The 26242-nt window shown below is 38.8% G+C and overlaps 1 protein-coding gene across 1 annotated transcript in view; it reads left to right on the top strand.

Annotated features, from left to right (window-relative positions):
* The first annotated feature begins 468 nt into the window (after positions 1–468).
* The window catches only part of EIF2B3 (eukaryotic translation initiation factor 2B subunit gamma), a 120102-nt gene continuing 94328 nt past the window's right edge, over positions 469–26242 (top strand). Inside the window, exons 1-3 of the mRNA XM_068965585.1 lie at positions 469–523; positions 3335–3491; positions 13753–13901. Coding sequence (XP_068821686.1) covers positions 3344–3491; positions 13753–13901 — 297 coding nt within the window. The 5' untranslated portion in view covers positions 469–523; positions 3335–3343. The remainder of the gene's footprint in view (positions 524–3334; positions 3492–13752; positions 13902–26242) is intronic.

Here is a 26242-nt window from a genome sequence, read left to right on the forward strand (position 1 = left end):
ACCCCCGACCAACTTTTTATGGCTAAAGGTGGATGTTTTCCATACCATAATAATCTGGTTCAGAAAGCCAACGTTGAGTGGCCACATTAGACCTCACTGGACATAGAAAACCTTGGCAATCCTTGGTGATTTCTCCACTGGTCAGCCCTAAACCGCAGCTCCCAATGAGCTGTCTTTCCGCAGAGTGGTAGTAGGGACCAGGTCCTAGAAGGAGAATTGCCTGAAGGAAGAGACTGTGACTAGTTCCCCTGCAACGTGAGGGACGCTCAGTGGGCGTTGGTAATTTGTGAATGAATGAAAAGGCTCGGGCGGCCCCGCCTCCGCTACTCCTCCCCTCCTCCTCGCGTCATCCTTCTCGGCCGTCATCTATTATTCGGTGCTCGTTTTCTTCTCTGCGGGCCTGCCCAGCGCGTCCCATCGATCTGCCCGGCCATCGTGCGCCTGCGCCTTTTGGCTGTCAGTCGGCGGCGGCGTGGGGAGCGCGGGGAGCGCTGGGAACCGTGGCGGCGCGCGGGGACCTGAGGTAAAGCTGAGGCTTCTGCGCTGCCAGGCCGCGCACGAGCTGGCTGGCGGGGGGAGCCGCGCGGTGGCGGCCGCCGAGCCTCACTTCACCGGAGGGAGGCGGGCTCCTCAAGCCTGGTAGAGGAGGGCCCGAAGGGGTTGCAGGGGTGCAGAGCCCGAGTCGCCAGCTCGAGTGCCTCCCGGACCTGGCCGCGGAGCCAAGTGGCCGAACTAAAAGGAAGCTCGGGGAGCATCCGAGCCAGCCACCTTGTGCAAAAGTTGAGGAAATTGAGTTTCAGGGAGGGGAGGATCTGCTGGAAGTCACAGCGAGTGAGCACCGAACGCCCTGCGCACAGTGCTTAATCCTTTCCTCTTAAAAGTCCTTCGTTCTTTTATTCTGTTTCTGATTATTTTAGGTGCAAGATACAAATACAGAGAGCAATACAATAAAGTCTGGCTGAGAGATCAGTTGTGTTTCGGGGTTTTTGTCAATTTACAAAGGGAGAAGGCAGTGAGGGCTGTATCGGAGACAGGTTGAATGAAGATGCCATGAACCACCTCTCTAAAGCCTGAGTGGCTAGAGAGTTTTTGCCTTGATTCCCATCGTTCAGAGTCGTGGCAGTGGCACTGAGACATTTGTCAGGCTGCCTGCTATCAGTTATGTTCATCATTATCACCCAGAGCCTCACTGAGAGCAGGAACCTCAGATCCTAGTGACCTGGGTTCTAGTGTCCCTTCTGCACATGTTTGAGCTTGATGCTTACTCTGGGTTGTTGTGAGGTTCACAGATGCTCATTCCACGAGTACTGACTGAGTGCCTGGCATGTGACAGGAATTATGTCAGGTACTGGGAATACAACGATGACAGTCAAGGAACTCACAGGAAATAGACATTTAAACAGGCAGATGGACTTCGCTGGCAGTACAGTGGTTGAGACTCCGCACTTCCAATGCAGGGGCAGTGGGTTCCATCCCCGGGGGTGGGTTGGGGAAGAGGGGAGTAAGATCGCACATGCCACACTTGCGGCAGCCAAGAAATAATAAAAATTAAAATAAATGGGCAGTGAATCCTGAAAGGTAGAGATAATCTGTATATATTAGAATGGAAGCCTTTAAGGAGAAAAGAGTTACTTCTCTAAGAGGGTGGGAAGGGCTAAGAATGTCTTTATACACAAGGTGATTCTTCAACTGAGTCTTTAAAGTTTAATTGGTGATTACATACTGGACACAGGAGAAAGGCAACTAAGAATAATGATACAGGGGCCAGAATTATGCAACAGCATGGTTCAGCTGGCACAGAAAGTTTCCATGACCTGTCTATTATCAAAAACTTATATAATGCTTGTCATTGTTTTGTGTGCTTTACTTGGGTTAACTTATTTAACATTTATAACAACTCTGAAGTAGAAATTATCCTCCCCTTAGAATATTAAGAAAATGGAGGCTTGGGAAAGGTATGTAGCTTGGCTTGGATCATACAGCTAATTCATGGTATAGCTAGAATTAAAATCCAGGCAGTCTGGTTAAAGGGCCTGTGAACTTAACCACCAGGCTCTTTTCTAGAAACTGAGGACGCATAGTTTTAAATGTCAGGCCCCTGGTTACCTCACCTGTAAGTGACAGAACCAGAACCCAAACTCAGGTCTTTTAACTCTTAAGGATCCAGTGTTAATACTTTTCATAGTAACATCAGATGTTATGAGATTTATATAATGCCAGATTGAAGTTAAATACCAATCTGAGGCAGTGCCTGCTGGAATTGAAAGTACCATATCTTTACTTTGTGGATGTTGTGTAAGAGCCTTTACTTTGTGCTGGGGTGTATGGGGTGTGTGTGTGTTGCAGTTTAGATACTAATGTGAGGAGCCCAGGACTGATCAAAATTATGATAAAGGAGCAACATTATTTACCAGTTTGGTGTTAAAATACATTTTTGTTTCCGGAGCATTGAATTTCACTTTGTTTTTAAAAGGTTACATCATTTGTTGTAAGTCAAATAGTACTTTTATTTTAAATCAATAAGGATTTGTGAGCTTTTAATGTGCCTCTCTTCTGTGGTAGCAGCTGTAAAGAGATTTTTTTGAATGTCAAACAGTTTCATTTATCACCTTGAGTCTGAAAAAAAGAAATTAACTTGGTTTGTTTCTGTAATTGGGCTCTGCAAACCTAGGTTAAGATACAAGCCTACATTTGAGTTTATAATGTTACATTTCAAGTTGGGGGTAATGAAAAAATGGGAGCAGGTGGCTGAATTAACAGAAGCATCTTAAGTCATTTCATACTTTTCAGAGATCTAATGTGCTTGTCTTTGTGCTGTTAATTCTAGTCAGAAGTTTAAATTTTTTTTCAGGGAATACAAACTCACATATCAGAAACCAACTTGATAAACTCTTATTCCTTTAAGAGTCAGCTCAAGCATTACTTTCCTATAAAACCTTCCCTGTCTTTTCTAGGAAGACTTAGGTGTTACTGTCACTGTATATGGCTACTGCACCTTAGATATATCCCTGTCATGGCATTAATGATGTTGTATTGTAATTTACTGCATTTGTCTTCACTTAATTGTCAACACCTCAAGCGCAAGAGCCAGATTTTTGTTTTATTCATTTCCCGCCTCTAGCCCAGGCTGGAAATGAGAGTATGTATCAGTAAGAGAAGAGGATAAATGCGATGTTTATACTGTGGCTAAGGAGTCTTTCTTATTCTGGTTATTGGAGTTGGAAATGACATCTTTGTCATAAGTGAATATCAATAACCTAAATAAAAATAAGATTAATACTGTGTGTGCATTGATTTTATTACATTTTTCTCTTGGTTTTCTCTGTGATTACAGTTTTTAAAAATGGAATTTCAAGCAGTTGTAATGGCAGTTGGAGGGGGATCGCGAATGACAGACCTGACTTCCAGTATTCCCAAACCTCTGCTTCCAGTCGGCAACAAACCTTTAATTTGGTACCCACTGAACCTGCTTGAGCGTGTTGGATTTGAAGGTGAGTTATGGCAATGAGATATACTCACAAAACTTTTAGGGTTCTTCATCCCAGTAATTTATCAGCTTTATGAGGGTGAGAGAAGTGAATGAAAGAAGACCAGGACTCAATGTTGGCTGGAGACGGGCCTCTTTAAATTAGAAACTTTGGAGTACTCTATTGCTGTGCGAAAAAGGTAGAGAAGAGAGTGCTAACTGTTTCTTTTTTAGAGCTGGTCTCCACAGTGATCCAAGATAACCCTGGAAGGATATCAGAACATAATATGAGAACGACCATATGCCTCATAGTATTTACTGAGAACCTGCATTTGCCAGGTAGTATATTCAACACTGGAGTACGGAATTGAAAAGGTTAAGTCAGGCCCTGATTTATAGAACCTTAGAGTCTAGTGGAGAGATAAACACATGTAAACAGATTATCATTGTGAAATGTGGTAAATGTTATAACAGAGGCACATTATAAGTGCTTGTTATTAATATAAGGAAGATACTGTTTGAGAGATTCAGAGAAGACTTTACAGAGTAGCTGACCCTTGAATTGACTCTTGAAAAATAGATTAACATTCCGACCAGTGTGGAAGAAGTATTCCATACAGAAGTATTAAATTTTGCAGAGATAGAGTCATGATCAGCACGTATTCTCGCAACTGCTTTTTTCTTTTTTTTTTATAACTACTTTTCATTTTATGTGGCTGTAATATCATGTGTATTCCCTGGTGGCTCAGTGGTAAAGAATCTGCTTGGCAGTGCAGGAGATGCAGGTTTGATCCCTTGGTTGGGAAGATCCCCTGGAGTAGGAAATGGTAACATACTCCAGCATTCTTGCCTGGGAAATCCCATGGACAGAGGAGCCTGGTGGGCTCTAGTCCATGGGGTTGACAAAGAGTCAGACATGACTTAGTGACTAAACAACAACAGCAATATTGAGCGTAAGAGGGAATAAATGTAATGTAAGAGAGAAATAAACAGGCATTATACTATGAAGGGCCTTGTATTCCATGTTGAGGAATTTAGATTTTTTTTTTTTCTTGAAAGCAGTGGGAAATCAGTGAAGAGCCTTTTTTTTTTTGGCTGTACCACAAGGCGTGTAGGATCCTAGTTCCCTAACCAGGGATCAAACCCATGCCTTCTGCAGTGGAAGCACAAGGAAGTTCTGAAAGGCTTACTAAACTGAAGTTTAATATGGTTAAATTCATGTTTTCGCTACTCTAAGTCCTTTGTATCTTTATATAAATTTCAGAATCAGCTTATCAATTTCTACAAAAATAGTTGCTAGAATTTTGATTAAGACTGAATTGAATCGGTAGATCAGTAGGAAGAGAATTCACATCTTAACAGTATTGAGTCTTCTGATTGAGGAGCATGGTATATCTCTCCTTTTATTTAGACCTTTGTAATTTCTCTCAGCTAAAACTAAACTACTTTATAGTTTTCAGTGTATAGGACTTACACATATTGTATTATATTTATTTGTTCAGTTCAGTTCAGTTGCTCAGTTGTGTCTAACTCTTTGCAACCCCATGAACCGCAGCACGCCAGGCCTCCCTATCCATCACCAACACCCGGAGTTCACCCAAACCCATGTCCATCGAGTTGGTAATGCCATCCAACCAGCTCATCCTCTGTCGTCCCCCTCTTCTGCCCTCAATCTTTCCTAGCATCAGGGTCTTTTCCAGTGAATCAGCTCTTCGCATCAGGTGGCCAAAGTGTTGGAGTTTCAGCTTCAACATCAGTCCTTCCAGTGAACACCCAGGACTGATATCCTTTACGATGGACTGGTTGGATCTCCTCACAGTCCAAGGGATTCTCAAGAGTCTTCTCCAACACCACACTTCAAAAGCATCAATTCTTTTGCCCTCAGCTTTCTTTATAGTCCAACTCTCACATCCATATATGACCACTGGAAAAACCATAGCCTTGACTAGACGGACCTTTGTTGGCAAGGTAGTGTCTCTGCTTTTTAATATGCTGTCTAGGTTGGTCATAACTTTCCTTCCCAGGAGCAAGCATGTTTTAATTTCATGGCTGCAGTCACCATCTGCAGTGATTTTGGAGCCCAGAAAAATAAAGTCAGCCACTGTTTCCACTGTTTCCCCAACTATCTGCCATGAAGTGATGGGACCGGATGCCATGATCTTAGTTTTCTGAATGTTGAGCTTTGAGCCAACTTTTTCACTCTCCACTTTCACTTTCATCAAGAGGCTGTTTAGTTCTTTACTTTCTGCCATAACGGTGGTATCATCTGCATATCTGAGGTTATTGATATTTCTCCCAGCAATCTTGATTCCAGCTTGTGCTTCTTCCAGCCCAGCGTTTCTCATGATGTACTTTGCATGATTCACATATTGCTGAAGCCTGGCTTGGAGAATTTTGAGCATTACTTTAGTAGCGTGTGAGATGAGTGCAGTAGTTTGAGCATTCTTTGGCATTGCCTTTCTTTGAGATTGGAATGAAAACTGACCTTTTCCAGTCCTGTGGCCACTGCTGAGTTTTCCAAATTTGCTGGCATATCGAGTGCAGCACCTTAATAGCGTCATCTTTCAGGATTTGAAATAGCTCAACTGATATTCCATCACCTCCACTAGCTTTGTTCGTAGTGATGCTTTCTAAGGTCCACTTGACTTGACATTCCAGGATGTCTACCTCTAGGTGAGTGACCACACCATCGTGATTATCTTGGTCGTGAAGATCTTTTTTGTACAGTTCTTCTGTGTATTCTTGCAACCTCTTCTTACTATCTTCTGCTTCTGTTAGGTCCATACCATTTCTGTCCTTTATTGTACCCATCTTTGCATGAAATGTTCCCTTGGTATCTAACTTTCTTGAAGAGATCTCTAGTCTTTCTCATTCTGTTGTTTTCCTCTATTTCTTTGCATTGATCTCTGAGGAAGGCTTTCTTATTTCTCTTTGCTATTCTTTGGAACTCTACATTCAAATGGGTTTATCTTTCCTTTTCTCCTTTGCTTTTCACTTCTCTTCTTTTCACAGCTGTTTGTAAGGCCTCCTCAGACAGCCATTTTGCTTTTTTGCATTTCTTTTTCTTGGGGATGGTCTTGATTCCTGTGTCCTGTACAATGTCATGAACCTCCATCCATAGTTCATCAAGCACTCTGTCTATGAGATATAGTCCCTTAAATCTATTTCTCACTTCCACTGTATAGTCATAAGGGATTTGATTTAGGTCATACCTGAATGATCTCGTGGTTTTCTCCACTTTCTTCAATTTTAGTCTGAATTTGACAATAAGGCGTTCATGATCTGAGCCACAGTCAGCTCCCAGTCTTGTTTTTGCTGACTGTATAGAGCTTCTCCATCTTTGGCTACAAAGAATATAATCAATCTGATTTCAGTGTCAACCATCTGGTGATGTCCACGTGTAGAGTCTTCTCTTGTGTTATTGGAAGAGGGTGTTATCATAAATGGTAATTATTCCAATTTCCAGAAAATTTGTTGCCAGTACATAAAAACATAGCTTTTTTATGTTGCCCTGTATCCTACAACTTTGCTAAATACACTTATTATTAATTCTGGCAGCCTTTTTTGGATTCATTATGATTTTTTACAGTTTTACCTAATTGACATTTATAGAACATGCCATTAGTAAAGCAGAATGCACAATTCTTTTCAAATGCTAAGAACTTTTACCAAGATAGACTGTATTTTTTGAAATAAATCAGGTCTCAATAAATCTTTGAAGATTAATATAAAATACATTCTCTAACCACAGTAGAGTTACAGTAGAAATCAGTAACATAGAGGTATCAAGAGAATCCCTAAGTATTTGGAAATCAAACCACATATCTGTACATAACCCAAAGAAGAAACCACAAAGGAAATTTAAAAAACAATTTTATTAGAGTATAGTTGATTTATAGTATCATATTAGTTTCAGGTGTACAGCAAAGTGAATCAGTTATACATACACATATATCTACTCTTTCTTTAGACTCTTTTCCCATATAGGCTACTGCAGAGTATTGAGTAGAGTTCCCTGTGCTATACAGTAGGTTCTTATTCAGTTCAGTTCAGTTCAGTCACTCAGTCGTGTCCGACTCTTTGCGACCCATGAATCGCAGCACGCCAGGCCTCCCTGTCCGTCACCAACTCCCGGAGTTCACTCAGACTCACGTCCATCAAGTCCATGATGCCATCCAGCCATCTCATCCTCGGTCGTCCTCTTCTCCTGCCCCCAATCCCTCCCAGCATCAGAGTCTTTTCCAATGAGTCAACTCTTTGTGTGAGGTGGCCAAAGTACTGGAGCTTCAGCTTTAGCATCATTCCTTCTTATTAGTTACCTATTTTATATAGTAGTGTTTCTATGTCAATCCAAAACTTCCAATTTATCCCTTCCCCCCCTTGTCCCCTGGTAGCCATAAGTTTGTTTCCTACGTCTGTGGCTCTGCTTCTATACAGACTTCATTTTTACCCTTTTGTTTTAGATTCCACGTATAAGCTGTATCATATGATGTTATCTTTCTGTGTCTGACTTACATGACTCAGTATGACAGTCTTTAGGTCCATCCATGTTGCTACAGATGGCATTATTTTGTTCTTTTTTATGGGTGAGTAATATTCTACCAAGTATATATATGACATCTTCTTTATCTGTTCCTCTGTTGATGGACATTTAGGTTGCTTCCATGTCCTGGCTATTGTAAATAGTGCTGCAGTGAACATCGGGCTGCATTTATTTTTTTTTGTATGTATCTTTTTGTGTTTTTTTTTGTTTGTTTTGTTTTTTTAATTTTTTTTATTTAATTTAATTTAATTTTATTTTATTTTTAATTTTAAAATCTTTAATTCTTACATGTGTTCCCAAATATTTAATTTTAAAATCTTTAATTCTTACATATGTTCCCAAACATGAACCCCCCTCCCACCTCCCTCCCCATAACATCTCTGTGGGTCATCCCCATGCACCAGCCCCAAGCATGCTGTATCCTGCGTCAGACATAGACTGGCGATTCAATTCTTACATGATAGTATACATGATAGAATGCCATTCTCCCAAATCATCCCACCCTCTCCCTCTCCCTCTGAGTCCAAAAGTCCGTTATACACCGCTGTGTCTTTTTTCCTGTCTTGCATACAGCGTTGTCATTGCTATCTTTCTAAATTCCATATATATGTGTTAGTATACTGTATTGGTGTTTTTCTTTCTGGCTTACTTCACTCTGTATAATCGGCTCCAGTTTCATCCGTCTCATCAGAACTGATTCAAATGAATTCTTTTTAACGGCTGAGTAATACTCCATTGTGTACATGTACCACAGCTCTCTTATCCATTCATCTGCTGATGGACATCTAGGTTGTTTCCATGTCCTGGCTATTATAAACAGTGCTGCGATGAACATTGGGGTACATGTGTCTCTTTCAATTCTGGTTTCCTCGGTGTGTATGCCCAGCAGTGGGATTGCTGGGTCATAAGGTAGTTCTATTTGCAATTTTTAAAGGAATCTCCACACTGTTCTCCATAGTGGCTGTACTAGTTTGCATTCCCACCAACAGTGTAGGAGGGATCCCTTTTCTCCACACCCTCTCCAGCATTTATTGCTTGCAGATTTTTGGATCGCAGCCATTCTGACTGGTGTGAAGTGGTACCTCATTGTGGTTTTGATTTGCATTTCTCTGATAATGAGTGATGTTGAGCATCTTTTCATGTGTTTGTTAGCCATCCGTACGTCTTCTTTGGAGAAATGTCTATTTAGTTCTTTGGCCCATTTTTTGATTGGGTCGTTTATTTTTCTGGAATTGAGCTGCATAAGTTGCTTGTATATTGTATGTATCTTTTTGAATTGTGGTTTATATGCCTAGGCGTAGGATTGCTGGCTCATATGGTAGTTTCGAGTTTTTTAAGGAACCTCCATACTGTTCTCCATGGTGGCTATACTAATTTACATTCCCACCAACAGCGTAGGAGGGTTCCCTTTCCTCCATACCCTCTCTAGCATTTATTGTTCTTAGAATTTTTTGGGTGATGGCCATTCTGACCAGTGTAAGGTGATAGCTCACTGTAGTTTTCATTTACATTTCTCTAATAATTAGTGATGTTGATCATCTTTTCTTGTGCTTTTTGGCCATCTGACCACAAGGGGAATTAGAAAATGTTTTTAGCTTACTGAAAAGGAGAATTCAATATTTTCAAATTTGAGGGATGTAGCTAAAGCAATGTTTAGAGAAAATTTTATAACATTAAGTTCTCTGTTAGAAAAGAAATGTCTCAAATTATCATCTAAGTTTCTACTTTGACAAACTGGAAAAAGAGAAGCAAATGAAACTCAAGTAGAAAGGAGATAAAAATGATAACAACAGCAGTAAGTGAAATAGCAGCCAAAAGCATTAGAGAAAATCAGTAAAACCAAGAGATGATTCTTTAAAAAAATATATCAATAGAATTGTTAAATCTTTAGTTAGACTGATCAAAAACAGGGGAGAAGACACAAATTACTAATAACAGGAATGAAAGACGAAACATCACCACAAATCCTACAGACATTAAAAGTTAATAAGCAAGAGAGTTCCTTGGTGGTCTAGTAGTTATGATTCTGCACTTTCATTGCTGTGGCCCAGGTTCAGTCCCTGTTGGAGAATTGAGATCCTATAACCATGCAGTGCAGCCAAAACAAGCAAACAAACAAAAAAGATAATAAGCAAATGTGAACAACTTTATGATAATAAATTTGAAATACAGATTTTTTTAAAAAACTGCTTTGGGAGCTGTATGGAGAATTAGTATGAGGGGGTCAAGACTATAAGCAAGGAGATGAGTTAAGAGATTGATACAAAAGTCCATGCTAACAGCAAAGAGGGCCTAAACTAAGGCATTAGTGCTAAGGATGGCGAAGAAGGCCCATTGGGGAATGTTGTTGATTCATGGGGAGGGGTAGTGGAAAGAAAGGGACGAGTTCCCTCTACTTTCTGCTTAGGTAAGTAACTAAGTGGATAGTGATATCAGTAGTAGGAGAGGAAATGTAAGACAATGAACAGGTCTGGGCGAAGACAGTGAGTTCGGCTTTGGCCACAATGAGTTTGAGGTGTCCTTTAGTTAGATATAGCAGATTAGAATACCAGATGGAGGTGGTCCAGATGCTTGGCCCTAGGCTTATGATCCAGTGTTTATTCCAGTCATACTTTCTTGAGACAGACCCATGAACAGTTCTTTGCAGTGGTCTGTATGATATTGACATTGAGATGTGTTTTAGAAAAGATTTTCTTTTTAGAACTCAATATCACAGGTGAATGACACATCTTAATACACTTTTAAATATACTGCTTTCCTTTAATAAGTTGTTATGGCTTTGTCATCTATCGCTTTTTTTTCCTCTTGCTATATATCTTTAGTTATATTTGGGGATAGTTTTTTGTGGCATATTAAATTCCTATTATATAGAAAATTCCTTCTGAATGAGGCTAACTCAGAATTTGGAGAATGACTCCTAAACATGATGTTCTGTAGTTGATCTATAAACTCTTTGTTTATTCTGTTCATATAGTTCATTATTTTAGGAAGTTCATAGCCCTGCTTAGCATTAGTCTCTCCATAATGAATAGCAAGGAGAGATAAGAAAGCCTTACTAAGTGATCAATGCAAATAAATAGAGGAAAACAATAGAATGGGAAGGACTAGAGATCTCGTCAAGAAAGTGAAGAGACACCAAGGGAACATTTCATGCAAAGATGGGCACAATTAAGGACAGAAATGGTATGGACCTAACAGAAGCAGAAGATATTAAGAAGAGGTAGCAAAAAATACACAGAACTATACAAAAAAGATCTTAATGACCCAGATAACCATAATGGTGTAATCACTTACCTACAGACAGACATCCTAGAGTGTGAACTCAAAGCTTAGGAAGCATCACTACGAACAAAGCTAGTGGAGGTGATGGAATTCCAGTTGAGCTATTTCACATCCTAAAAGATGATGCTGTTAAAGTGCTGCTCAATATGCCATAAAATTTGGAAAACTCAGCAGTGGCCACAGGCCTGGAAAAGGTCAGTTTTCATTACAATCCCAAAGAAGGGCAATGCCAAAGAATGCTCAAACTACTGCACAATTGCACTCATTTCACATGCTAGCTAGCAAAGTAATGCTCAAAATTCTCCAAGATGGGCTTCAACAGTACATGAACCGTGAACTTCCAGATATTCAAGCTGGTTTTAGAAAAGGCAGACGAACCGGAGATCAAATTGCCAACCTCTGTTGGATCATTGAAAAAGCAAGAGAGTTCCAGAAAACATCTACTTCTGCTTCATTGACTATGATAAAGCCTTTGACAGTATGGATCACAGCAAACTGTGGAAAATTCTGAAAGAGATGGGAATACCAGACCAGCTGACCTGCCTCTTGAGAAACCTATATGCAGGTCAGGAAGCAACAGTTAGAACTGGACATGGAACAATGGACTGATTCAAAATTGGGAAAGGAGTATGTCAAGGCTGTATATTGTCATCCTGCTTATTTAACTTTTATGCAGAGTACATCATGTGAAATGCAGGGCTGGATGAAGCACAAGCTGAAATCAAGATTGCCAGGAGAAATATCAATAACCTCAGATATGCAGATGACACCACCCTTATGACATAAAGTGAAGAGGAACTAAAGAGCCTCTTGATGAAAGTAAAAGAAGAGAGTGAAAAACTGGCTTAAAACTCAACATTCAAAAACAAAGATCATGGCATCTGGTCACTTTGTGGCAAGTAGATGGGAAAACAGTGGAAACAGTGACAGACTTTATTTTCTTGGGCTCCAAAATCACTGTAGATGGTGACTGCAACCATGAAATTCAAAGATTCTTGCTCCTTGGAAGAAAAGCTGTGACAAACCTAAAGCAGAGACATTACTTTCCTGATAAAGGTCCTTCTGGTCAAAGATATGGTTTTCCCAGTAGTCATGTATGGATGTGAGAGTTGGACTGTGAAGAAGGCTGAGTGGGGAAGAATTGATGCTTTTGAAGTGTGGTGTTGGAGAAGACTCTTGAGAGTCCCTTGGACTGTGAGGAGATCCAACCAGTCCATTCTGAAGATCAGCCCTGGGATTTCTTTGGAAGGAATGATGCTAAAGCTGAAACTCCAGTACTTTGGCCACCTCATGCGAAGAGTTGACTCATTAGAAAAGACTGATGCTGGGAGGGATTGGGGGCAGGAGGAAAAGGGGACGACAGAGGATGAGATGGCTGGATGGCATCATGGACTCGATGGATGTGAGTTTGAGTGAACTCTGGGAGTTGGTGATGGACGGGGAGGCCTGGCGTGCTGCGATTCATGGGGTCGCAAAGAGCCAGACACAACTGAGCAACTGAACTGAACTGAACTGATGAAACACATATAGAAATTGTTATACTTTAGAGATGCTAAAATCTAATTGTCAGGTATCTGCAACACAGGTTATATTGTGGTAGATTACATTACCCTGCCAAAGATCCATGACAGAACCCCAAGTTTTTGATGGCTATATGGATAAGGTGAAGGCATCATTACATGGAAATTGTCTGTTACTGAATTCATTATGATCTTCAGTGAAACACTAATAGCCATCTGATGGGAAGTGGTGATAGCTCTTTCTTTGTAGTGAAGGAAGTTTTAAAATGTGATCCCAGGGAGAGGCTTATCTTAAGGGTATAAGAACAACTAATGTGAACCCCTCCCTTCCTGGTGGGGGCACAGTATGTGTGTGCTTGGACTTTTTATAAAGCATCCAATAAAATAATCCATGCTCTCCAAAAAAAAAAAAAAAAAAAAATGTGATCCCAGGATTTCCCTGGTGGTCCAGTAGTTAAGACTCCATGCCTCCAATACAGGGGGCACAGGTTCAATTCCTGGTCAGGGGAACTAAGATCCTACATGCAGCATGGCGTGACCAAAAATTAAAACTAGAATAGGATAAAATATAAAATCATTGGTATATGGTTTAATAAGTGCTCTTTTGAATCCTTTATGTCAGGAAGAAGTGGTGTATAATATATTAACATGTTTCATCTAGGATCTCTTGCTCACTGGTTTTATGTACCCTGAACAAAGCCACTTCATATCTTTTAGTCCAAGTTTCCTCATTTGTAAAATGGAGGAATTTTTACAAATTTTTAATAATTTGCTGTAAGAATTAATTGAGAAGATACATGTAAAGTATATTGCAATATCTCAATAATATTAGCTGTCATTACTAAATCTAGAAACAGACCAAATCTAATTGAAGTAGTGTAGCCATTGTCTAAATGAATGAAAGTTTTTGCACTTTTCCTTCCTTTTTTTTCATGCTATAGAAGTCATTGTCATTACAACCAAGGAAGTCCAAAAGGCTTTGTGTGCAGACTTCAACAAGATGAAAATGAAGCTAGATATTGTGTGTATTCCTGATGAAGCTGACATGGGAACTGCGGATTCTCTGCGCCACATATATCAGAAACTTAAGGTGAAAAACTGTTTATTGATTTTTTTTGTTTATTTGTTGAAAATAAATATCATCTTATGTTTTCCCAATGCATTGCAGTTTACAGTATATTTTAAAAAATATTTTCTAATACCCCATATTTTGTTGCCCATGTTTCAGCTGCTGTTTAGTTTGGTTACTAGTAAAGATTTAGACACTCAGTTGTCATAGTCACTAGTTTCCAGTATTTTTCAGTCATAATATATCTTTATAAAAAAGATACATTTCTAATGTACTTCAAAAGATTCCATTTATATAAAGTTCATGAATAAGCAAAACTTATGTATAGTAGGGGCTTTCCTGGTGGCTCAGCTGATGAAGAATCTGCCTACAGTGTGGGAGACCTGGGTTCAGTCCTTGGGTTGGGCAGATCCCCTGGAGAAGGGAAAGGCTACCCACTCCAATATTCTGGCCTGGAGATTCCACAGACTGTATAGTCCGTGGGGCGTCAAAGAGTTGGACATGACTGAGCGACTTTCACTTTCATTTTCATGTGTAGTAATAGAAATGAGACCACCAGTTGACTCTGCAGATGAGAGATTGAGTGGAAAGAAATAGGAAGAAACTTTCAAAAATTTCAGCTCCTTTACATGATAGTATTTGAAAGTTTAGTCTCCTTTGATTAAGCAGCTAACGTGAGCGGGCTTCCCTGGTGGCTCAGTGGTAAAGAATCCTCCTTCCAATGCGGGAAACACAGATTTGATCTCTGATCTGGGAAGATCCCACATGCCTCAGGGTAACTAAGCCCAGATACCACATCTGTTGAACCTGTGCTGAGAGTCTGGGAGCCGTAACTACCGAGCCCATGTGTTGCAGCTACTGAAGCCCCCACACACTAGAGCCCATGCTCCACGGCAAGAGAGGTCACCACAATGAGAAGCCTGAGTACCTCAACTAGAGAGTAGCCCCCGCTTGCTGCAACTAGAGAAAAGACCGTGTAGCAGTGAAGACCCAGCAGAGCCAAAAATAAATAAATAATAAATTATTTAAAAAATTATATAGGAAGTAAATAAAAATAAAAAAAAATTATATAGCGAGCCTGTGGATATGAGGATGCAGTCCCCATGGTTTGTGGCACATAAACTGAGAAAGTTCCACTGCTGACTATTCTAAAATTGATGTCCTTTGGAAAAAATTACATTCTAATAATGTTGCCATCTTATTTGAGTTGGGGAGCAAAATTTCTCCTACTATTTCTGGTGATTGCAAACAGATATATTAATATTTTCTGCATATCTATGCACCAAAGAGCAAAAAATTAATGCAGATATTTACATGGCCTTTCCCTTCCTTTCTGTGCATGCTTAGTTGAGTCTAACTCTTTGCAACCCTGTGGATTGTAGCCAGTTTTTTATTCTTGTCCAGGCAAGAATGCAGGAGAGGGTTGCCATTTCCTACTCCAAGGCATCTTCCCAACCCAGGAACTAAACCCTCATCTCTTGAGTCTCCTGCATTGGCAGGCAGATTCTTTTACCACTGAGCCACCAGGGTAGCTGTATACACAGTGCCCATTTACTGTGTATAAATGTATTTTATGTTTATATACAGTAAAATACACAGATATTAAGTATATAGTTTGATGAGTTTTGACAATTATATACACTCAGATTGTGCTGTGGCTCAGTCACTCAACGTGTACAATTCTTTGTGACCCTATGGGACTGAAGTCCGCCAGGCTCCTCTGTCTATGGGGATTCTCCAGGCAAGAATACTGGAGTGGGTTGCCATGCGCTCCTCCAGGAGATCTTCCCAACCCAGGGATCAAACCCAGATCTCCCACATTGCAGGTGGATTCTTTACCATCTGAGCCACTAGGTTATCATTTTCCAAATCTAGAATATTTCCATCACCTCTCACAGTTCCTTTGTGCTTCATTTTAGTTAATCCCCCACCTTTGAAGTCAACTGCTATTCTGATTTCTGTCACCATATGTTATTTTGCTTGTTCATGAACTACATATAAATGAAATCATATAATTTTATTTTATTTTATTTTGTTCAACATAGTATTTTTCAAATTCATATTATTACTGGTATAACTAGTTTGTTCTTATTTATTGCTGAGTAGAATTCCATTGAATAAGAATACCACTGTTTACCCATTTTTCTGTTGATGGTCATTTGCATTGTTTCAAAATTTTAGATATTATGAATAAAGCTGTTATGAACATCGTTCTGCAGATCTTTTTGTAAAAATATTATAGTTTGAAAAAAATTACATTATAGTTTTTAGGATTTACTGTATTGAGAAATGCCAGATAGTTTTCTAAGTGGTTGTACATTTTATACTTCTGTCAGCAATGTATAAGAATTGCATTTGCTTCACATCTTCATCAACACTTGGTACTGTCAGTCTTTTTAATTTTAACCATTCTAGTGGGTATTATGTAACACTATCTCATTGTGGTTTTAATTTGCATGTCCCTGATAATAATGATGCTGATCACATTTTCATGTGATTTTTGACCATTTGTATATCTTCATGAAATGTCTGTTCAAGACATTTGCCTTTTTTTTTTAGTTGTTTGCCTTTTTATTATAGATTATAGAAATTCTTTGTATATTATAGATACAAGCCTTTTGTCAGATATGTGTTGTGAATATTTTCTGCCGGTCTCTGGCTTGCCTTTTTATATTCTTAATGGTGACTTTGCTGGCCAAAAGTCTTAAATGTTGAAATCCAAATTACCGACTTTTTCTTTTATGGTTAGTACTTTTTTTTTTTCTTTTGGCCATACCACGAGGCATGCTGGATCTTAGTTCCCCAACCAGGAATTGAACCTGTGCCCCCTGCAGTGGAAGCATGGAGTCTTAGCCACTGAACTGCCAGTGAAGTCCCCTGTGGTTGGTGTTCTTTGTATCCTAAGAAATCTTTGCTTACCCTAAGCTTAAAAAGATATTCTTCTGTGTTTACATCTAAAAATGTTATAGGAATAAAGGTTTACTTTTTTTCTGTATGAATATTCAGTTGTTCTTGCATCATTTGTTAAAAAGACCTTCCTTTCCCCATTGAGTTGCTCTGGTGCCTTAGTTGAAAATCAGCTGACTGATTATGTGTGTGCTATTTCTGTTCTCTCTTCTTTGTTCCATTGGTCTGTTTGTCTTATCTCTGCTTCCGTACTACATTTAATAAAGTCTTGATTATCTTAACTTTATAAAGTTGGTCTTGAAATCAGGTACTATAAATCTGCCAACTTTGTTCCTTTTCTTTAAGATTGCCTTGATTATTCTAAGTCCTTTGCATTTCCACATAAATTTTAGAATTAGTTTGCCAGTTTTTAGCCAGGAAAATGCTTTCTGGGATTTTGATTGGCATTGCACTGAATCTTTTGGTCATTTTGGGGGAGAATTGACATCTTAATATTGAATCTTCCAATCCTTGGACATCTACTTATTTAGATTGCCTGTAATTTCTCTCAGTAGTGTTTTTTAAAATAATTTTCAGTATAGAGGTTTTGAGCATCTTTCAGCAATTTTATTCCTATTTCACCAGTTTGATAATATTGTAACTACTACTTTTCATTCTATTTTCTAATTGTTTATTACTTGTATATAGCCACATAGCTGGTTTTTATGTATTAGCTTTGTACCCCATGACTTTCTTAAATTGTAGATTCTTTAAGATTGTCTATATATAACATGTTGCTTGCAAATAAAAACAGTATTACATCTTCCTTTTTAATCTTAATGCTCTCATTTCTTTTTATTGTCTTATTTCCCTGGTCAGGGCTTCCAGAAGTTCAGTGTATATAGACATTTCCTCTTACTTTTTGGCCTTCTTTTGTCTTTCTGTGCTTTCATACAAGTAGATTTTGGTGCTTCTGATAGAAGGGAGATCTCTAATACTATCATGTTGGGTGTGTGGCTTTCTTGAGTACAGTTTCTTATTTAAGGAAGAAATGGAGGATTTCACTAGGATAATGAGAAGAGAACTGTGTTCTTTTACAGGGTTAGATGCCAGGTTTACCAAGAAGCTTAGAGTGTTTAGTGGTCTTCCCAGGAGCTGTTTTAGTTACTGTCTAAAAGTTTAGTATGGAGGTATAAACTAGACTCTCTATTCCCTAATCTATAAATCTTAGAAATGTTATTTTTGCCCTAGCCTGGAACTGGAGATCCTGGGAGATCCATGCAAATGAGTTCCTATAACCCTTAGAGGCTTGAGAAATAATAGGGGCAACTATTAATAAATAGGAGAGGGCATGAGGTAAAGAGTAAAGTAACTACCGAAAGGACATTTTATTCCCAAGCTACTACCTCTTCTTATGGTTTTGATCACTTCTTATTTTAGGGCTCCTCCTTATCCCTGAGATCAGAATCCTCATTAACTCCTTCTGCTGCTGCTGCTAAGTCACTTCAGTTGTGTCCGACTCTGTGTGACCCCATAGATGGCAGCCCACCAGGCTCCCCTGTCCCTGGGATTCTCCAGGAAAGAACACTAGAGTGGGTTGCCATTTCCTTCTCCAACGCATGAAAGTGAAAAGTGAAAGGGAAGTCACTCAGTCGTGTTCGACTCTTCACGACCCCATGGGCTGCAGCCTACCAGGCTTCTCCGTCCATGGGATTTTCCAGGCGAGAGTACAGGAGTAGGGTGCCATTGCCTTCTCCGTTAACTCATTCTTCATGGTCTTATTTCTTTTCCTTCCTTACTCCTGTTTCCACATCATTTACACAGCATCCTTTACCTATAATCCTACCTCTGAGCTTTCTTAAGTTGTGACTTTGACTAACAGGTGTCTGTTCTCTTTGCTATCTCTGCTTGGTTTCTCTTGTACCAGTGACTCCTGAAATCCTGGCTTCGTCACATCAGCTTGCATTCCGACCTCAAGTAGAAGGCAACAGAACTGACCTGTGGAGGAACATAAGTAGCCTCCTGAATAACCATTAAGAACAAAGTCAAACGAGCCAAAATTCAGAACTGTCTGTTTGGGATCAACATGAACTTGTAGGAAGCGCAATGGAAATACATATAAACAGTTGAAGAGTTGAGACAGCCTGAGGAGGCAGTTGTTTGCTAAGGGATGACAAGTAGCTCCTTAAGGGAGAAAGTAACACCTCCAGCTGTGCTGTGGTTTAAAAGCAGTGCTTCTTTGAGCCAATTTATATCTCTTCCCTTTTGCCCACAAGAAAGAAGTGAGAAAGTGAAGTCGCTCAGCCATTTCTGACTCTTTGCAACCAACCCCATGGACTGTAGCCTACCAAGCTTCTCCGTCCATGGAATTTTCCAGACAAGAGTGCTGGAGTGGGTTGTCATTTCCTTCTCCAGGGGATCTTCCCAACCCAGGGATTGAACCCGGGTCTCCCGCATTGCAGGCAGATGCTTTACCATCTGAGCCACCAGGGAAGCCTAAAAGGCGACTTCCTAAACATTGATTCTTTTTTAATAAGATTTTGGTAGAAAAGAGTATTACCTTTGACTTTTGAGTTTATTAGCTTTTGGTTCTTTTATTTTTACCCACTTCCTACACACTGAGTTTCTCAAATATTACTGAGGTTATCCCATGTGGTTTCTGCTTTTCTCAGAGAAAGAGCACAGTAGTATATTAGCTTTATTTGGCTTCTTTGTTTAAAACTTATTTTACCATTTTAATTTACCATCTTCGTCATTTGCATTGCATTTGCTAAATGTATATGCTTATCAATTATTGGAGGTGGACATCATATCTGCTATGTTGTATTCTTTCAACATATTTCATTTGGTTTTATCCTTGTGGCATTCTTTTCTACTTCATTTTGCCTTATCTCATCATACAATTTCACTGATTTACTGGCTTATCACTTTTTATTTCAGCTGCCCAAACCTCTTTCTTTGACTTATCAAAAGATAATTATTGGCTCATTCATTCTCCCAGGCCCTGGGTGAGTGAGCTCCATTTTTATAACTGGTGCTAATAATATAAAAGTACTTAGATTTTATATTTTCTTCATAGTAGTATTTCATATTTATCAGACTGACGAAGGATTCAGTCTTACCTGTGTCTGAGCAAACTTTGTCCTACTATTTCTGGTGACTGGAGACAGATGTATTAATATTTTCAACCTACCGGTATACTAAAGAACAAAAAATTCAGATATGTATATGGCCTTTCCCTTCCTTTGTGGGCGTGCTCAGTTGTGTCTGACTTTTTGCACTCCTATGGACCATAGCCCTCCAGGCTCCTCTGTCCATGGAATTCTTCAGGCAAGAATACTGGAGTGGGTTGCCATGCCCTCTTCCAAGGGATCTTCCTGAGCTGGGGATTGAACCCACATCTCTTATGTCTCCTGCATTGGCAGGCAGGTTCTTTACCACTAGCGCCACCTGGGTACACTATGATTAACTGTAGTCACCAAGTTGTACATTGCATCTCCATGACTTACTTATTTTATAACTGGAAGTTTGTACCTTTTGGCTCCCTTTGCCTATTTCGCTTACCTCCCACCACTGACCTCTGGCAACTACTAGTCTGTTCTTTGTAACTATAAACTTGGCTTTGTTGTTGTTTATTTGTTTTTAGATTCCATGTGTAGGTGAGATTGTAAGGTGTTTGTCTTTCTCTGTTTGACTTATTTCAGTTAGCATATGCTTTTAAGTTCCATCCATGTTGTTGCAAATGCCAAGATTTCACTATTTTTAATGGCTGAATAATATTCCATTGTATGCATATACCACATTTTATTTATCCATTCATTTGTCCGTGGACACAGGTTGTTTACATATCTTGGCAGTCGTATGTATGCTGCAGTGAACATTGGCTAACTTCCTTCTCTTTTTCAGTATTTTCTTGTAAACTGGAGTTTGGATCTAAATTTTAATTAGATTCAGTGTCAACTTTTTTTGACAATAATACTTCATGTGTTTACTTCATATTGCTTTATATTCAGAAATGAAATCGATATTTATTTTAAAAGCCTTGATTTTGATTATGATGTCAGTCTTAATAAAGTGGTTAAAAAAACAGCCCAGATGGTTTCTTTTTGTGGAACATGTTTATGGACTACAGTCTGGGCTCTAGGAGAAATAGAAGCTTTTAAATTTTATTGAAATTGATTTTTCAGTTTTTCTTTTGTGGTTTGTGATTTCTGGTTTTTGCTTTAGAAATTAATCCCTATTTTAACATCTTAAAAGAGATTTTCTTAAAATTTCATATAAAAGTTTAATCTTGCTTCTTACATTTCAGGCTCTAATTCACTTAGAATTTCTCCATTTATTTTAGTCATTTAAAATATATCCCAATAAAGTTTTATGATTTTCTTCATAAAAATCTTATTTATCTTTTTTTAGGTTTGTTCCTAGATTGTGTTTTCATGCTCTCTTTTTGTTAGTATATATATTGTATATGCAAATAATATACATATATATATAATTTAAAGAGTCAAATAGTTACAAGACTTAGAGTAAATAACAAGGGTCTCCTGCATTGTCCTTCCTTGTTTATTATTCTTACTCTTCAGAAGCAACTGCTTTCAGCTCTTCTTTTTTTCCTTCTGATAATGCCCTCAATATTTCTAAGTACCATATTTATACTGCTGTTTTCTTTAAGTTTTAGATATTATCTATTGTAATTCCACTATGGAAAGTAAGGATTTGACTAATTTAGCACCTTGTCTGCCCTTCTCCATGTACATAAGCTCCCTCTTTCCTAATTTCCCAATATAGTAGCATCAAAATTTTTATTAAATCAATTATGAGGGATTTATTTACAGCTGAGTTATATAGTGTACTAGTGTTACATTTTCCTTTTTTTTTTTATAACATTTATTTATTTGGCTGCTTTGAGTCTTAGTTGCAGCATACAAGACCTTTAGTTGTACCATGTGGGATCTAGTTCCCTGACCAGGGATCAAACCCAGGTTCCCTGCATTGGGATCACCAACTCTTAGCCACTAAACCACCAGGGAAGTCCCTATATTTCCCTTTTTAATAAATCAACTTTATTGAGTTATAATTTGTATATAATAAAATACACCCATTTTAAAAGTACAGTTTGATTTTTTTTTAAAAATCAGGTTTATGGAAGTATAAATTACATACATAAAATTACCTTTTTTGGTATACTAAGTTTTTTTTTTTTATTGGAAAATAGTTGATCCACAATGTTGTGTTAGCTTTACGCATACAAATAAGTGACCCAATTACACACATACATATATCCATTCCGCTTCAGACTCCCCCCTGCCCCATAGAGGTTATCATAGAATATTGAGTAGAGTTCCCTGTGCTACACCATAGGTCCATGTTGGTTATCTATCTTATATATAGTAGTGTGTGTGTTGTATACTGAGTTTTGATATAGATATGGAAGTATAGATATATATTGAAATACATATCAAGAAGAAAAGTTCTATCAACTCTTCCAAAAGTTCTGTCAACTGTTCCAAGTTGCTTTTTTAAATACAATGACTTGTTTTTCTTAGAGCTATTAATTGCCTCCCTTTTAAAGTTGCTTAGTTTTTTGTTTCTATCACTAATTCATCCTCAGATCCTTTAAAAGGAATGAAAAGATGTCAATTTGTTTAAACAGTTTAGGTATTCAGTCCATCATTTTTTTTTTCTTTTGAGACTGTCCTCCTGGAAGCCATCTATTCTCTCTTGAAATTTCTACTCATTGCTCTAGCCTGCTGCAGATCTGTCATTCTGGGACTTCTTTTCACGATCATTCTGTGAATTCCCTTTTCTCTCCCGTGTTGGATACCCTGGTTCCTAGATCTCACATTTTATTCTTTCTTGGTTTACTCTCCCATTTCAAAGGAACCCAGTCATTATTGGCTTTTTAAAGAGAACATGGAAGGTAAATATTTTGAGAAGTGCATGTTTAAAAATGTTTATTCCATCCTTACTCTTGAATGATAACTTATCTTTACATAGAATTCTAGGTTAGAAATAATATTCTCTCAGAATTTTTTGTCCCAGGAGCAAACAGACAAACGTCCTTGATGGACTCCCTGTGCTACAGGTGGATTTTTTTTTCTCCAAATTTACCCTTTCACTGAGGTCCCATTTATGCAGAATCTCAGTTCAGACTCCCAGCTTTCATGCTTTCATACCAGCTTCAAACTACATCTTTTGGCCCAGTGTAACTGGTGGCTCGGTGGTAAAGAACCTGCCTGCCAATGCAGGAGACGTAGGTTTGATCCCTGGATCAGGAACATACCCTGGTGAAGGAAATGGCAGCCCACTCCAGTATTCTTGCCTAGGAAATCCCATGGACAGAGGAGCCTGGCAGGCAACAGTCCATGGAGTCTCAAAAGAGCTGGACACACCTTAGCAACTCAGCAATAACAGCAAAATTTTCAAGGTATTTTCCTATTCTTTCTCATAAATTTGAATACATTTGGAGTAATTTTTTGTTAGTACCTTATCCATAATTTTTAGGTATTTATAACTGTTTTTGGGTTCCTAGTCCATGAGATTTCCAACACTAGAAGCCTCCATGCTATACACTTAATATGCATTATTTAATTTAATCCTCTAACTACACTCTGAGATATGTTGTCTTTATCTCCATTTTTTCTTTTGTTTTTTTTTTTTGCAAAGATATCCCATATTTATGAATTAGAAAAATTAATATTGTTAAAGTGTCCACACTAACCAAAGCAGCCTACAGAGTCAATGCCATCACTGTCAAAGATCCAGTAACATTGTTTACAGAAATTAAACAAAAATCCTAAAATTCGTATGGAATCACAAAAGACCCCTTATAGCTAAGTGTACTTTTCCTGAATCATATTTTTTGTTTTTACATTTTTTTCAAGATCTTGTAATAAATAGCCTGTAATGGAAAAGAATCTTAAGAATATATATATATATGAACTGAATTAATATATAAATACATCTTAAGAATATTTTATATATATACGTGTATATATAAGCTGAATCTTTGTTCCCATTTTACAGGTGAGGAAAGTAGGACTCATAGAGGTTGAATAACTTTCCTACACTTCAGGTGGAAAGAAAGACTGTACATTAGGTGCCAAAGTCTACTGCTAAGTTGCTTCAGTCATGTCCAACTCTGTGCGACCCCATAGACGACAGACAGCAGCCCACCAGGCTTCACCATCCCTGGGATCCTCCAGGCAAGAATACTGGAGTGGGTTGCCATTTCCCTCTCCAATGCATGAAAGTGAAGTCGCTTAGTCGTGTCCAACTCCTAGCAACCCCATGAACTGCAGCCTACCAGGCTTCTCTGTCCATGAGATTTGCCAGGCAAGAGTACTGGAGTGGGTTGCAATTGCCTTCCCCTAAGTGCATTGACTAATTGAGGGATTAATAGAATCATGTCTGCTGGGTACAGTCAGATGGCACTTATCTCCTTGGAAATTGAACTTTTATTTGAGAGTGCAGTACTAGAGTGGGTTAAGAACATGGTGGGATTCCCAGGTGGCTCAGTGGTAAAGAATCCGCCTGCCAGTGCAGGGGATGCAGGAGACACAAGTTTGATCCCTGGGTCTGGAAGACCCCCTGGAGGAGGAAAGGGCAACTCACTCCAGTATTCTTTCCAGGGAAATCCCATGGGCAGAGAAGCCTGACAGGCTACAGTCCCTGGGGTCCCAAACAATCAGACACGACTGGGCAGCTGAGCACAGAGTTACAGTACTGTGCGGCCTCCAGAGGAAACTGCTTAGCTCTGCTTATTGACGCTTTCTAATTGATTCTTGTAGGAAGAATAGGAATTTGTGATGGTGTGGAGATGAGGAAATGTAGATGTTACTAGTATGAAGGAGGAATTACTACAAAGCTGAGATATGAGAGGGTATTTTTACCTCCAAGTTCTGTAATCTGAAGGCCTCACCCAGTGTTGAGCATATATACCTTTAAAACTTATACTCAAGTCTATGTTTTTTTGAGATGTACTAAAAAATAAAACTTATCAATTAAATAACTTAATTGGTACTCTTTTTTTTCTTTCTGGGTTGCTGTTGTTCAGTCACTAAGTCATGTCTGACTCTGTGACCCGTGGACTACAGCACCAGACTTCCCTGTCCTTCACTATATCTCAGAAGTTTCTCATACTCATGTCCATAGAGCCAGTCATACTATACAATCATCTCATCCTCTGTCATCCCCTTCTCCTCCTGCCTTCAGTCTTTCCCAGCATCAGGGTCTTTCCCATGTGATGCTCTTTGCATCAGATGGCCAAAGTATTAGAACTTCAGCTTCAGTATCAGTCTTTCCAATGAATATTCAGGGTTGATTTCCTTTAGGATTGACTGATTTGATCTTGCAGTTCAAGGGACTGCACCACAATTCAAAAGCATCAATTTTTTGGTGTTCGGCACTTCTTGATGGTCCAACTGTCACATCCATACATGACTACTGGAAAAACCATAGCTTTGACTATACAGACCTTTGTTGGCAAGGTGATGTCTCTGCTTTTTAAATATGCTGTCTAGATTTGTCATAGCTTTCCTTCCAAAGAGCAAGCATCTTTTAATTTCATGGCTGCAGTTACTGTCTGTATTAATTTTGGAGCCCAAAAAGATAAAATATGTCACTGTTTCCAGTTTTCCCCCTTCTGTTTGCCATGAAGCGATGGGACTGGATGTCATGATCTTAGTTTTTTTAATGTTGAGTTTTAAGCCAGCCTTTTCACTCTTTCTGGATGGCAGCCTGAATTATATCCATTTAAGGTTAATATGATCTTTTATTTTTAAGTTGAACAATTTGGAAGAGAACAGAAAAGTAGATGAAAGATGAAAGTGAGAAGCAACAGCAACCTGCTTTGTATTAACAGCTGATTATTCACACAAGATCTCTCTCTGCAGCCAGTTGAGCACTTTTAGGGATAATTAAATTGGCTAAAGCTTTAAAATGAGTACATTTGAGAAATTAATTAATTTACTTCTGTTCTTAGAGACTACTCTAAAGTAGGGAGTTAATTTATTGGCTAAATATCAGGATGTAAGTTTCATTTTCTGTGGCGTTACCTAGAACATTTTCTCTTAAGATTGCAAAGGAAATCTTTCATATTTATTGTGTGTGTCTGGCCTGTGTTTCTGATCCCTACAGCCACCTTGATAGGTAGATGGTATTACTCTGTTCTGCAGTTGAGAAACCTCATACTCAGAGAGCTTAAATAACCTGCTCCAAATCCCATCCCTGGTTAGGTGCTGAGCCAGAGCTAGAACCCAGTCCTGGATTTTGAGATGCATTTGTGCATTTCAGATGCCCATGCTTTTTTTACTTTATCATGTAGTCCAAAAGTCTACTTTAGACTTTTGGCTTTAGAACAAGTTCAGTGGTCTGGTATTTTTCAGAATTATATTTTCCTCTTCTTTTTGTGTGGTTGATAGTTATTTTTATATATAGAACTCTTTTAAAGTATGAGATTTAGTGTAGAACTCTTA

The sequence above is a fragment of the Capricornis sumatraensis genome, chromosome 2, assembly GCF_032405125.1.
Source record: "Capricornis sumatraensis isolate serow.1 chromosome 2, serow.2, whole genome shotgun sequence".
In the NCBI taxonomy this organism is placed as follows: domain Eukaryota; kingdom Metazoa; phylum Chordata; class Mammalia; order Artiodactyla; family Bovidae; genus Capricornis; species Capricornis sumatraensis.